General features: G+C 47.3%; 1 protein-coding gene across 1 annotated transcript in view; it reads left to right on the plus strand.

The window, feature by feature from the left end:
- The window catches only part of LOC124716768 (hexosaminidase D-like), a 554,827-nt gene that overhangs the window by 435,209 nt on the left and 105,630 nt on the right, over positions 1-13,988 (plus strand). Inside the window, exon 9 of the mRNA XM_047243314.1 lies at positions 1,421-1,609. Within this exon, the coding sequence (XP_047099270.1) occupies positions 1,421-1,609 (189 nt within the window). The remainder of the gene's footprint in view (positions 1-1,420; positions 1,610-13,988) is intronic.

Raw genomic sequence — 13,988 nt, forward strand, 5'->3', positions numbered from 1 at the left:
TTGTTGTAAATAATCCACTCCATTTCAAATGGGATAATGATGTAGATAATGACAATATGAGAATAAAAAATGACTTTCATTACACTACATTAAGATTGTCTTTGACAGAGTGATGGAATTTCATGTACTGCTGCCATGCATGAATTGAGATTGGCAGTCTACACTTTGAACCATTACTATGATCTATGTTGTTGTTATGCAGTGTACTCTGTGTATGTTCATAACGCAATAAATACACATTTATGGCCATTGGTTCCCTATCTCAATACAGTCAGTTTCTGGCCCACTATCACTTGTTTCAGTTTGACTGAAGCGTTTGAGACACCCTGTTGATCTCTTTTGGGCATGTCGGGGAACATATTTTCAGTGCAGATACACTGACATCGCTCTGACTCTTACGTGAATAGGTAGATTGACTGCCACGATAATGAACACAGTGGCCAGGGACACTAAAAAATGTAGTGTGTGGACAGTAAGTTGGAAATGTGGATCTCACGAGGAGCGTGCAGAGATAAGTCCCTGCAGTCGCAGTATCTTCTGTGTCGTCGATAGCTCAGTCGGACAGAGCATCTGCAACAGAAGCAGGAGATCTGGGGTTCGAGTCCCGGTGGGGGCTCCCAGTTTCAAGTGTCCCCATTGATATTTATCAAGGCCTGTAAGCAGATAATGGTCTGGATTTCATTGTAACTTCATTCTTTGGGAGATGCAAGATCACCAATGGTATCTGTTCTTTTGGACATCTCCGCAAGAACAGATACCATCTTCGTATATCTGGTGAAGCTGTTCTGCAGGCTCCCATAACGGCTAGCGGTCCCTGGCGGCCGTTGGGGGAGACCTGGTGTTGTGTTGTGTTGTGTTGTGTTGTGGCTGCAGGTAAATATTTGTGTCGACAACACAAACGACGTAGGTTTTCCTAGTGAACATACATCCTGTGATGCAGTCATCCTGTGTTGCTTGGATGTGAAGTGGGATGCCGATGCAGTAGGCGCTACGATTTACGAACTGGGCCGCCACAGCAAATAGCTCTAGCACTGTAGCACTGTTGTGAGTTACTCGTCGGCTAAGCAGTTCAACTACGCTCTGTAGCTTCAATCTTTGCTCACAATTGGATACATCCAGTTCCAACACGTATTGCCATTATTAGCCAATTATTGTGGTTGTGTGTTGACAATATCTGGTGCGTCAAATGCCGTAAATATCATTGACCTTTTCGACCTCGCACATGGGGGTTCCCTGGGAGAACTGTACAAAGGAGACTGTACTGGGGCCGTTACAGGAAACACGCAAAGCTTCCTACAGGAACAGAGCCTACCCAAGAGCTACCGTGTGAACTAGCAAGTAAGCTCACAGTGAACCTCACTCCGTGTGAGGCGTGCTCAGCGGGCAGAGGGCGGCGTAGTGAGGGTGCGGCTGCCGGCAGGTGCTGCCGCGCTGGTGGTCGACGCTGTCGTGTCCGCGGCGCTCGACGCCGCCCTCGCCGTCGGCGCTGGAGGCGGACCCCTACCTGTGGAGGCCGCTGTCCGCCTGCGCGTTCCCGGGGGCCGACGCCTACGCCGCCGTCGCCGACGTGGCCGTCGCCGTGCCCAAGGCCGAGCTCTTCCTCTCGGAGGTCAGTCGCTCACCACCCCTCCCTAGCACCCACCTAACAGTGCGAAAGTGGACATGTTGCGGTTCAAATAGTTCTAAGCACTATGGGACTTAACATCTGAGGTCATCAGTCCCCTAGAACTTGGAACTACTTAAACCAGGGCCGGCCAGAAATTCCGCACGCGTGCGGTGCTCCTGCACATGTGCAACTTCCGGGTCACAGCTTGCACGCCGCAGCCGTTAGCGTTCATGTAGTGCATGTTTCTACCCACAGATGTCGCTTTATCCACTTGCTGGGATACTCTGTACCGGCGCATTCTAGTGCTCTTTCCACAGCTTGCAAGCCAACCATGGGAAGGTATTTCGCGTATTAAACATTTAAAATACTGTCACAGTCTACTCATTGAGACGTCTACTTTTATGTTAACGGTTTAACCCAGTAAGACAAGTAATACAGTTAACAACCGTGGGTTTTTATTAAGGCAGCTTGACTGACGGCACGTACAGGGTGTTTCAAAAATGGCCGGTATATTTGAAACGGCAATAAAAACTAAACGAGCAGCGATAGAAATACTCCGTTTGTTGCAATATGCTTGGGACAACAGTACATTTTCAGGCAGACAAACTTTCGAAATTACAGTAGTTACAATTTTCAACAACAGATGGCGCTGCGGTCTGGGAAACACTATATTACGATATTTTCCACATATCCACCATGCGTAGCAATAATATGGCGTAGTCTCTGAATGAAATTACCAGAAACCTTTGACAACGTGTCTGGCGGAATGGCTTCACATGCAGATGAGATGTACTGCTTCAGCTGTTCAATTGTTTCTGGATTCTGGCGGTACACCTGGTCTTTCAAGTGTCCCCACAGAAAGAGGTCACAGGGGTTCATGTCTGGCGAATAGGGAGGCCAATCCACGCCGCCTCCTGTATGTTGCGGATAGCCCAAAGCAATCACACGATCATCGAAATATTCATTAAGGAAATTAAAGACGTCGGCCGTGCGATGTGGCCGGGCACCATCTTGCATAAACCACGAGGTGTTCGCAGTGTCGTCTAAGGCAGTTTGTACCGCCACAAATTCACGAAGAATGTCCAGATAGCGTGATGCAGCAATCGTTTTGGATCTGAAAAATGGGCCAATGATTCCTTTGGAAGAAATGGTGGCCCAGACCAGTACTTTTTGAGGATGCAGGGACGATGGGACTGCAACATGGGGCTTTTCGGTTCCCCATATGCGCCAGTTCTGTTTATTGACGAAGCTGTCCAGGTAAAAATAAGCTTCGTCAGTAAACCAAATGCTGCCCACATGCATATCGCCGTCATCAGTCCTGTGCACTATATCGTTAGCGAATGTCTCTCGTGCAGCAATGGTAGCGGCGCTGAGGGGTTGCCGCGTTTGAATTTTGTATGGATAGAGGTGTAAACTCTGGCGCATGAGACGATACGTGGACGTTGGCGTCATTTGGACCGCAGCTGCAACACGGCGAACGGAAACCCGAGGCCGCTGTTGGATCACCTGCTACACTAGCTGCGCGTTGCCCTCTGTGGTTGCCGTACGCGGTCGCCCTACCTTTCCAGCACGTTCATCCGTCACGTTCCCAGTCCGTTGAAATTTTTCAAACAGATCCTTTATTGTATCGCTTTTCGGTCCTTTGGTTACATTAAACCTCCGTTGGAAACTTCGTCTTGTTGCAACAACACTGTGTTCTAGGCGGTGGAATTCCAACACCAGAAAAATCCTCTGTTCTAAGGAATAAACCATGTTGTCTACAGCACACTTGCACGTTGTGAACAGCACACGCTTACAGCAGAAAGACGACGTACAGAATGGCGCACCCACAGACTGCGTTGTCTTCTATATCTTTCACATCACTTGCAGCGCCATCTGTTGTTGAAAATTGTAACTACTGTAATTTCGAAAGTTTGTCCGCCTGAAAATGTACTGTTGTCCCAAGCATATTGCAACAAACGGTGTATTTCTATCGCTGCTCGTTTAGTTTTTCTTGCCGTTTCAAATATACCGGTCATTTTTGAAACACCCTGTAAATACGAGTAATGCTTTTGATCTAGTATTTAAGAAAGAGAGCACTTAGCGACTTCCAACGAACCTTATTCACGATTTCAAATAACTTTAAACTAATGCAAGGTTTCCCATAACTAATTCTCGGTGCCCTCAGTTACACCCACATAATTTGTCACACTGACCTCTGAACAGAATGACAACCGCAGACCTCTCGATTATCACCTGTTATTTCAATACCATTATTGCTACATCTTTCATCAGCTCCGTCTGAAATCTGCATAATAACCGACAATTAGATGAATGTTACGTTTTATCGACGTCAGCTGAGCGTAGCCCTTCACACATTTAAAAAAACCCTAAATGTAAGTATACATTGGAACAATCGGTTTAATGACCAAGTTTCCTGATAATAAAGTAACATGGAGCAGAATGAGGCACTAATGCACAGTTAGTAAACAATAATTTTTAATTATGAAAGGAATAAATCCAAACACTTTTATCACTGGTCATGAGAAATGACAATCGAGTTGATGTGTCTCATCATTTTCTTAAGGACATTTAAATTTGCTTGCCGTTCTCCTCTCTTGAGTACACTACACTCGTCTTTGTGATATGTATTGTAGTGTCTTTCAATTGAAAACTTAAGCTGGCCGCGTATTATTCGGCGGCATAGCAAACACTGTGAGTTTTCACCAACGGCTACAAAAAAGAATTGAAGTTCCCAGTCATTCTTAAACGACTGAGAACATAGCTCTCCCGTCCTTTGCTTATTCACCGTACCTGCCATTTCTCAGTACTTCTCTGTTAAGGTTACGGTTGCCAGGGGTAAAGGAGACTGGGTATGTTGCGCTCTTGCTGGTACCACATAAACAGGGAAGTGGAGCCGCCGCCGTTCATTTAGGACACATGTCTAATAACAGATGTCGCTGTCGCACACGTGCGCACATGTGCAGCACTTCCGTACGTCTGCACATTGTGCAGCGTTTGGCCGGCCCTGACTTAAACCTAACTAACCTAAGGACATGACACACATCAGTGCTCGAGGCAGGATTCGAACCTGCGACCGTAGCAGCGTCGCGGTTCCGGACTGAAGCACCTAGAACCGCTCTGCCACAGTGGCCGGCGAAGCTGTTGTCACGAAAGATGTTTGGACCTGGCTTGTACACGGACCAAGGTTTCCTGGTTTCTGTGAGCAGTCATATCATCAAAGGCTGGGTAAACATGCAGTCTCTGCACCTCACTTTGGAAACGCCGATGTGCTAAACACCTGCTACATATAATCCACCATGTATCGAAATACATCCACAGATCAGTACACCTCCGTGTGATTGTCCTGCAAGCCGAGGCGTAGCTACGAGTGCTCTTCCACGGACTACAGTACTCGTTTTAGACAACATAGTTGTGTGAACAGCGATTGGTTTACTTATAATCAATTATTCAAAATGGCAGTCACAATCGCGTTATTTATTTTGCCGCCAACTGGTTTCAACCCGCGATGGGGTCATCTTCAGGGCAATTTACACCATTTGGTCGCTCGCTGGAGTCGTCACCCTGCCTCTGCCCTGAAGATGGCCCTATCGCGGGTTGAAACAAGTTGGTTGATTACAATACTGTTCAACGTAGCTGGAGATTTTGAGGGGCGTTCAACAAGTAATGCAACTTTTTTTTTCGGCCCATTTTTGTCAACAACGTTTGTAATTTGTTGCGGGCCATCGTGCAATATTGCCACTTCAGACTTTATACAGGGTGACACAGAGAAACGGGAACATTTCCACAATCCCATAAAACTAGAAGTGATGAAGGAATGAAATTGAATTTATAGTAATTGAAACCTTACAACTTTGCTATTTACGGAACACTGATGACATTTACCATTTTTTTTTAGAAATTATGTCCTTTAGATGGCATCCTTCTACACGAATACATTCGTGACATCTGCTGATGAGATTCCTCATTGATCGCCGCAACATCTTAGCAGGGGTACAATGAATTGCATCCCGAATTCTTTGTTTTAACTCATCCAGTATTCTTCATCGAGTCATGTAGAATTTGCTCGTGAGGTAGCCTCTCAACAAAAAAAAGAATCACAAACTGATAAATCTGGCGATCTAGGGGGCCAGGGAATGTTACCGAATCGTTAGGTCACACGGTTGCCAAACAATTCTCGCACATGTGCCAATGATTGCCGTACAGTGTGTGATGTCACCCTATCCTGTTGAAACCAGGCTTCTTGAATGTTTGGGAAGTTGTGCAATGCAGGTGTAACGAAAATTCGCAACATCTCCACTTAACAATCGGCATTGACGGTTATTGTGTTTCCCTGTTCATTTGCGAAAAAATACGGTCCTATAATCCCACGCGATGAAACGCCACACCACACTGTCACTTTACTAGCGCGTAAAGGGCGCTCATGAACGTCATTGGGATTTGTATTTGCCCAGTAACGGTAGTTCTGTTTACTCACATAACCTGTGAGATGAAAATGTGCCTCATCTGACATGCAAAACCTGTTTAGAAATTCATCGTCATTGTTTATTTTTATCATCATTTCGTAACAGAATTCTAATCATAACCGTTAATCACTGTCCTTTAAAGTGTAGCACCTTCCATAGTTTGTACGGATGAAATTTTAAATCAAGATGAAGAATTCTGCGAACACTCTCCGGGGACATTCCAACCACTACTGCTTGCTTGCGAATTAAACGCCGTGGGCTCTGTAAGACAGACTCGCGTACAACATCAATCATCGCTGGAGAACGCACAGTTCTTGGTCGTCCTGTTGGTTTCTTTTTGAGGGCAGATCCAGTCTCTACAACGTTATTAATCCAACATTTTATCGCGCGTTTCGACGGAACGGCATCATGACGTCCCAAATTATATAAACGTCGAAACTTCCTCTGCGCCGCTGCCAAACTATCACTGTTTTTATAAAACATTTTTATGGCCAACGCACGCTGTTGTCCGTTCCACTGATCCATGATTACTGAAATGGTGGACTGTTTACTCGCTAACTGCCACGAACCCGCAGTGCTGCCATCTGCTCACGGCTGCCACTACTCATTTCAATCATTCCCGTTATTCTGCGTGACCCTGTAGTTTCATGAACTTCCAGTAGGTGGCGGCGCTGTATGTAGCCTTCAAAATGGCGGAGGTGCCTTCGAGACAGAGAGCTGTCATCGACCTCCTTTTCGCAGAAAACCAGAGCATTGCAGATATTCGTAGGCACTTGCACAATGTCTGCAGAGACTTGTCACTGAACGAAAGCACGGAGATTTGTTGGATGAGACGTCTGTCATCATCGTAAGAAGGTCACACAAACCTGTTCCATCTCCTGTGTGCTGGGCGACTGCACATAGCTGTGACTACTGCAATGTTGGAACATGCGGACACTCTCATTCGAGGTAATAGATGTATCACAATCAAAGACATGTCTGCACAACTGCAAGTCTCTGTTGTTAGTGTGTATAGTATTGGGTATTAAACTGGGGACCTAGAAACAACAGAAAGGCTTCGTCCCGCCGCAGCCCTCAATTGTTCACAACCCCACAACAGGCCTCAGCAGTCCACCCACCCCACCGCCGCCCAACAGCGAACCCACCCCGCCCCCTCCCCCCAAGGAACGTCTCATAGCAGACGAGTGTAACCCCAAATGACTGTGCGTTGTTTGCACAGCAATAGCCGACATAGTGCAACTGAGGTGGAATAATGGGAACCAGCTCGCATTCGCCGAGGTAGATGGAAAACTGCCTTAAAAACCATCCACAGGCTGGCCGGCACACCAGACCTTGACACTAATCCACCAGATGGATTTGTGCTGAGACGAGCACGTTAGACTGCACGGCTAGCCAGGTGGGTTTCTGTTGGTAGTGCTGACACACACGTCCACAAGTCGGGATACTAAAGGGTGTGTGCCTGCTGGGGTCCTTGCAGCCTAACAGAAGACCATAAAGAGCAACGAAGAACAATCTGTGTGGAATTGCTTGCGCGTTACGAGCCTGATCGTGGAAACTTTTTGTCAAACTTCGTCACAGACGATGAAGCATTATCAGTTCGAACTGGGAAGAAAACCACAGAACAAGGTGTGCCACCCAACTTCTCCTCTGAAGGAAAAGACGAAAGTTGCACCCTCAGCTGGTTAGTCATGGCGCCGGTTTTCTGGGACTCAGAAGGAGGTACTCAGAAGGATGCCTTCCTTCATGGAGCGACTATCAACTCTGATGTGCATGATGCTGCCCTTAGAAAATTGAAGCAACAGTTCGAGTGAGTACGTCGCCACAAAAATGCAAACGAACTTGTCCTTCTCCATGGCAATGCAAGGCCTCACATAAGTCTGCGCACTCAAGAGGAGATCACAAATCTTCAATGAACTGTTCTTCCTCATCCATCCTACAGGCCAGATCTGCACCTTCCGACATTCTTTTACATGGCCCAAGGAGGGATGCACTCTGTGAGAAGAAGTACATACGAGGGTTGGAACTTAAATAGCACCAACACTGCTGTGGAGACACTATGCAATGGAATTGTCGCTGGTAGCACACGTTGTTCATACGCACCTTGCCTCCGAGCAAATGGACTCGCCCATGCCACGTCACCGGCATGCGCACATTCGAGCGAGCGGTCTAACGTGCGACTGTGATGGTGTTCTCCTAACGCAATACGTTCCTCCATGGCAGACCGCCAACGCACAGTGTTACTGTTCGTTTTTGGAGCATCACCCGCGACCAGCTTTGCGAAAGAAGCGGCGACGCTTTCTGCGCAACCCACCCATCATTTCGCACGACAATGCGCGGGCGCATACAGAGCAAGCTGTGGCTGCTCTGTTAGGTCGATGGGACTGGGAAGTACTGTACCATCCACCATACTCCCCAGACAAGTCCTTGTGACTTTGATTTGATTCCGAAGATGAAGGAACCATTTCGTGGCACTCGCTTGAGAACTGTTACAGAGATTCGACAGGCAGTAGACCGCTCCATTCGCACCATCAACAGAACAGGCTCTGTAACGGTATACTACGCCTTCCACATAACGTTGGTGACTACTTTGAAGGACAGTAACAGGTGCAAACATCTAACTCTTTTGTATCGGTTGTGAAAAATAGTTGTCACTATTTAAGTTCCAATTCTCATAGATGATAGGGAGATTATTGACGCACCATGACATTGGCTCTGACGTAGACTGGTTCAGTGGTACCATGCGGGCACGTAGACCCTCCCAATAAGGTGGCGCAAAATCGTCGTACCGAACGGCGACTATGCTGAAGGATTTTGTAGCCAAAATAAGGGTGTACTGGAATCTTGAATAAAAGTACCTGTTTTCACAAACAAATGTATTGCATTACTTACTGAACGCCTCTTGTATTTTATCCGTTCCGTTGTGCTATGCTGTAAGCCTGAGAGCGTCAAGTTTGCAGAGGGACGAACCAAAAGCTTTTGAGAACCACATCCGTCCATCAACGGGGAACAGCTGCGCCCAGGTAATTACCGACAACTAAGGCAAAATAGAGTGATGTCCCATGCTGCCGGAAAACAACCAAATCGTTAATTCTGTTTTGTACCGTCTGGGACTCCAGAAAGCTTTCTAGCACATCGAGGTATGTGCCTCATGTAATTGTTTTCTCTATGAACATAAAGGGTCTGTAGCAGTCCTTGTCATCCATAACCAAACATTCACTCTGTGTCTCGTAGTCATTCTTATAGTGCGTGTGGAGGCCAGTAGCCCAGATTCTGCAGCTGTGTCTATCCACATCCCCACAGGTGTGGAAAGTTCTTTCATTACTGAGCAACACATGTACATCAAGATTATCTCTCTTCACAAACAGTGAGAGATCGTATCTTATGCGAAATCCGAACGTTGTGTACGAGTCTCTCCAATCTGTAACGCAGGGTTTTCCAAACTGTGGATTATTCTGAAATAGGCAATAGGCCACTACTCTGCCTCGTGGTAGGAGCTAAACAAGCTGCAAGCGATCGCATCCCCCATGCACCCCAACGTTTCTTGAGTTGTGAGCTGCCTCCCAACACGATCAACACCAACATTACCTATACTTTTGAACCTTCTAACCCAATTTTTGATTGCGAACCTTGTCGCTCTTAGCTCTCTAAATTTACAGGTGAAATCCTTCCGCACCTTTCCGTATGTCACCCCACACAAACGGAAGCCGGCCGATGTGGCCGAGCGGTTCTAGGCGCTACAGTCTGCAACCACGCGACCGCTACGGTCGCAGGTTCGAATCCTGCCTCGGGCATGGATGTGTGTGATGTCCTTAGGTTAGTTAGGTTTACGTAGTTCTAAGTTCTAGGGGACTGATGACCTCCGATGTTAAGTCCCATAGTGCTCAGAGCCATTTGAACCATTTGAACACAAACGGACACAAACAACATCGGTTTATTGTTTTGTTGTGAGCACTCTATCTGATCACCTGCAACAAAAATTGATTTACCTATAATATCGCAGATATGTATAAAGACTTCATGTTCACCTTGTATATTGCATCAGCGCTAAATGAGATGCAGTATACCGCTATTATACAACAGAAGTACGTGTCTGACTGGACTACAAGTATTTTATTATTTTCCTGACCGTTCTTGGTCACTGTTCACATTCAAAATGACATGAAACAGGTATATACAAAGTACCTCGGCAAAACATGTGTCAGTAAAAATAGCAAGTGATGAATCGTTGACGACATATTTATAGGGTGGTTCTAATTAAACTTTCGTTAGTTGAGCAAGTATGGAAGGAAAATTACTTACCTTATAGATACCCAAGTTTATAGGAATAATGTTCAGAGTGTGCGGTGCAGTATTTACGTTGTTAGTGGGAAATGAGTTGTTTTTAGGCGCCGGTAGTGATACGGCGACGTAGGTTTGAAATAGAAGCATCAGTGTGTGTTAGAGACGCAGACTGTCAACATGTGCGTGGACAGGGTGAGCACGGCTTTACTGGTAAAGCTGTTTCATCGAAGCAACAGTCCACCCCCGTAGCGCATCGGCAGCGGTACAGCCTACCACGCAAGGGGCCAGGGTTCGATTCCTGGCACGGGACTGGGTGTTGTTTGTCCTTCACGAACATTTTCATCATCACTGACACGCAAGTCGCCGAAGTGGCGTCAACTAAAAGACTTGCAATACGGCGGCCGAACCCCGAAGGGCATATCCCAGCCAATAAATGCCATACCACCATTCAAATTTTTTTTAGCAAAACAGCATAAATAATACTCCTGCTTTTCGCTAGTATCGACCCATTGAAGGAATACGGAGACGTCCTGTTGCTGTACCGGGGGTTGAAAACATGATTCGAAAGTTCTAATAAAGCGGCGGTTTGGGAATTGTTCCCTGGAGAGGCCGTCGGCCAATTGCGCCACAAATTGTTGTACAAGTTACTGTGTTGCCATGGCTGAGAATGCTCGACGTATTGCGCGACCTACAAGCAGCATACGAGAGTTTTATGACAGCTGAACATAACATGGTCCACCGTCTGAAAAAGTGCTGCGAACAGCCCGCATCTCGTGGTCGTGCGGTAGCGTTCTCGCTTCCCACGCCCGGGTTCCCGGGTTCGATTCCCGGCGGGGTCAGGGATTTTCTCTGCCTCGTGATGGCTGGGTGTTGTGTGCTGTCCTTAGGTTAGTTAGGTTTAAGTAGTTCTACGTTCTAGGGGACTTATGACCACAGCAGTTGAGTCCCATAGTGCTCAGAGCCATTTTTTTTTTTTTTTTTTGCTGCGAACAGTTGTGAAGTGGTACCCGTAAAAATACCACATTTCTTACCAACTCAGATGATAATCGCATTGAGCAACGTTTGTGACCTGGAACGCAAATATGGTGCACAATTAATAATCGTTTGGAAAACACTCACATGTCAAGATTAAAAAGTGTTTCTTTCAAAGGTTTATCCGTTATTTCTCTTCCGAATGTCTTTATGAATGTGTCCATAATTTTTCACTCTTTTTTCATGGGGGGCCCTATCAGGAAGCGAAAGCTGAATTATAACCATTCTGTAGATAATGTCTGACGTATTCGTAAGTGAGATTCTCCAACTGTGTTGAAATATATACTCCTGGAAATTGAAATAAGAACACCGTGAATTCATTGTCCCAGGAAGGGGAAACTTTATTGACACATTCCTGGGGTCGGATACATCACATGATCACACTGACATAACCACAGGCACATACACACGGGCAACAGAGCATGCACAATGTCGGCACTAGTACAGTGTATATCCACCTTTCGCAGCAATGCAGGCTGCTATTCTCCCGTGGAGACGATCGTAGAGATGCTGGAGGTAGCCCTGTGGAACGGCTTGCCATGCCATTTCCACCTGGCGCCTCAGTTGGACCAGCGTTCGTGCTGGACGTGCAGACCGCGTGAGACGACGCTTCATCCAGTCCCAAACATGCTCAATGGGGGACAGATCCGGAGATCTTGCTGGCCAGGGTAGTTGACTTACACCTTCTAGAGCACGTTGAGTGGCACGGGATACATGCGGACGTGCATTGTCCTGTTGGAACAGCAAGTTCCCTTGCCGGTCTAGGAATGGTAGAACGATGGGTTCGATGACGGTTTGGATGTACCGTGCACTATTCAGTGTCCCCTCGACGATCACCAGTGGTGTACGGCCAGTGTAGGAGATCGCTCCCCACACCATGATGCCGGGTGTTGGCCCTGTGTGCCTCGGTCGTATGCAGTCCTGATTGTGGCGCTCACCTGCACGGCGCCAAACACGCATACGACCATCATTGGCACCAAGGCAGAAGCGACTCTCATCGCTGAAAACGACACGTCTCCATTCGTCCCTCCATTCACGCCTGTCGCGACACCACTGGAGGCGGGCTGCACGATGTTGGGGCGTGAGCGGAAGACGGCCTAACGGTGTGCGGGACCGTAGCCCAGCTTGGAGACGGTTGCGAATGGTCATCGCCGATACCCCAGGACCAACAGTGTCCTTAATTTGCTGGGAAGTGGCGGTGCGGTCCCCTACGGCACTACGTAGGATCCTACGGTCTTGGCGTGCATCCGTGCGTCGCTGCGGTCCGGTCCCAGGTCGACGGGCACGTGCACCTTCCGCCGACCACTGGCGACAACATCGATGTACTGTGGAGACCTCACGCCCCACGTGTTGAGCAATTCGGCGGTACGTCCACCCGACCTCCCGCATGCCCACTATACGCCCTCGCTCAAAGTCCGTCAACTGCACATACGGTTCACGTCCACGCTGTCGCGGCATGCTACCAGTGTTAAAGACTGCGATGGAGCTCCGTATGCCACGGCAAACTGGCTGACACTGACGGCGGCGGTGCACAAATGCTGCGCAGCTAGCGCCATTCGACGGCCAACACCGCGGTTCCTGGTGTGTCCGCTGTGCCGTGCGTGTGATCATTGCTTGTACAGCCCTCTCGCAGTGTCCGGAGCAAGTATGGTGGGTCTGACACACCGGTGTCAATGTGTTCTTTTTTCCATTTCCAGGAGTGTAACTTTGTCCTTCGTTCCATCTTACGTTTTTCACATTTATTTTTATTATGTCTCTTTCAGATCCAAAAAAATGTTCAAATGTGTGCGAAACCTTATGGGACTTAACTGCTAAGGTCATCAGTCCCTAAGCTTACACACTACGTAACCTAAATTATCCTAAGGACAAACACACACACCCATGCCCGAGGGAGGACTCGAACCTCCATCGGGACCAACCGCACAGTCCATGACTGCAGCGCCCTAGACTGCTCGGCTAATCTTGCGCGGCCTGTTTCAGATCAGTATTTGATCTTATTAATATAGGAAACGAATTTCCTGTATGATGCCGTGATAACTGAGAATATTTTGTCAGAAAATATATTTAAACTGCTTGTTCAAATTTCTTCATTTATTACGATGTCTCGCCTACTGTCATCGTAATATATCGAAGAGTTTACAACTTATTAAAAAAGGTTCTGTATCAGCGATAGTTTCTAGTAACACAGAACCTTCTCTTATAATTTCAAAGATTTTTTATGTCTCTGGAGAGCAGCAGCTGAAAAATGGTAATACAACATATGATCAAAAGTATCCGGACACCTGCCTGAAAATGACTTACAAGTTCGTGGCGCCCTCCATCGGTAATGCTGGAATTCAGTATGGTGTTGGTCTACCCTTAGCATTGATGACACCTTCCACTCTAGCAGGCATACGTCCAATCAGGTGCTGGAAGGTTTCTTGGGGAATGGCAGCCGATTCTTCACGGAGCGCTGCGCTGAAGAGAGGTATCGATTTCGGTCGGTGAGGCCTGGCACGAAGTTGGCGTTCCAAAGCATCCCGAAGGTGTTCTATAGGATTCAGGTCAGGACTCTGTGCAGGCCAGACTATTACATGGCTGTTATTGTCGTGTAACCACTCCTC

The sequence above is a fragment of the Schistocerca piceifrons genome, chromosome 9, assembly GCF_021461385.2.
Source record: "Schistocerca piceifrons isolate TAMUIC-IGC-003096 chromosome 9, iqSchPice1.1, whole genome shotgun sequence".
NCBI classification, from domain to species: Eukaryota; Metazoa; Arthropoda; class Insecta; order Orthoptera; family Acrididae; genus Schistocerca; species Schistocerca piceifrons.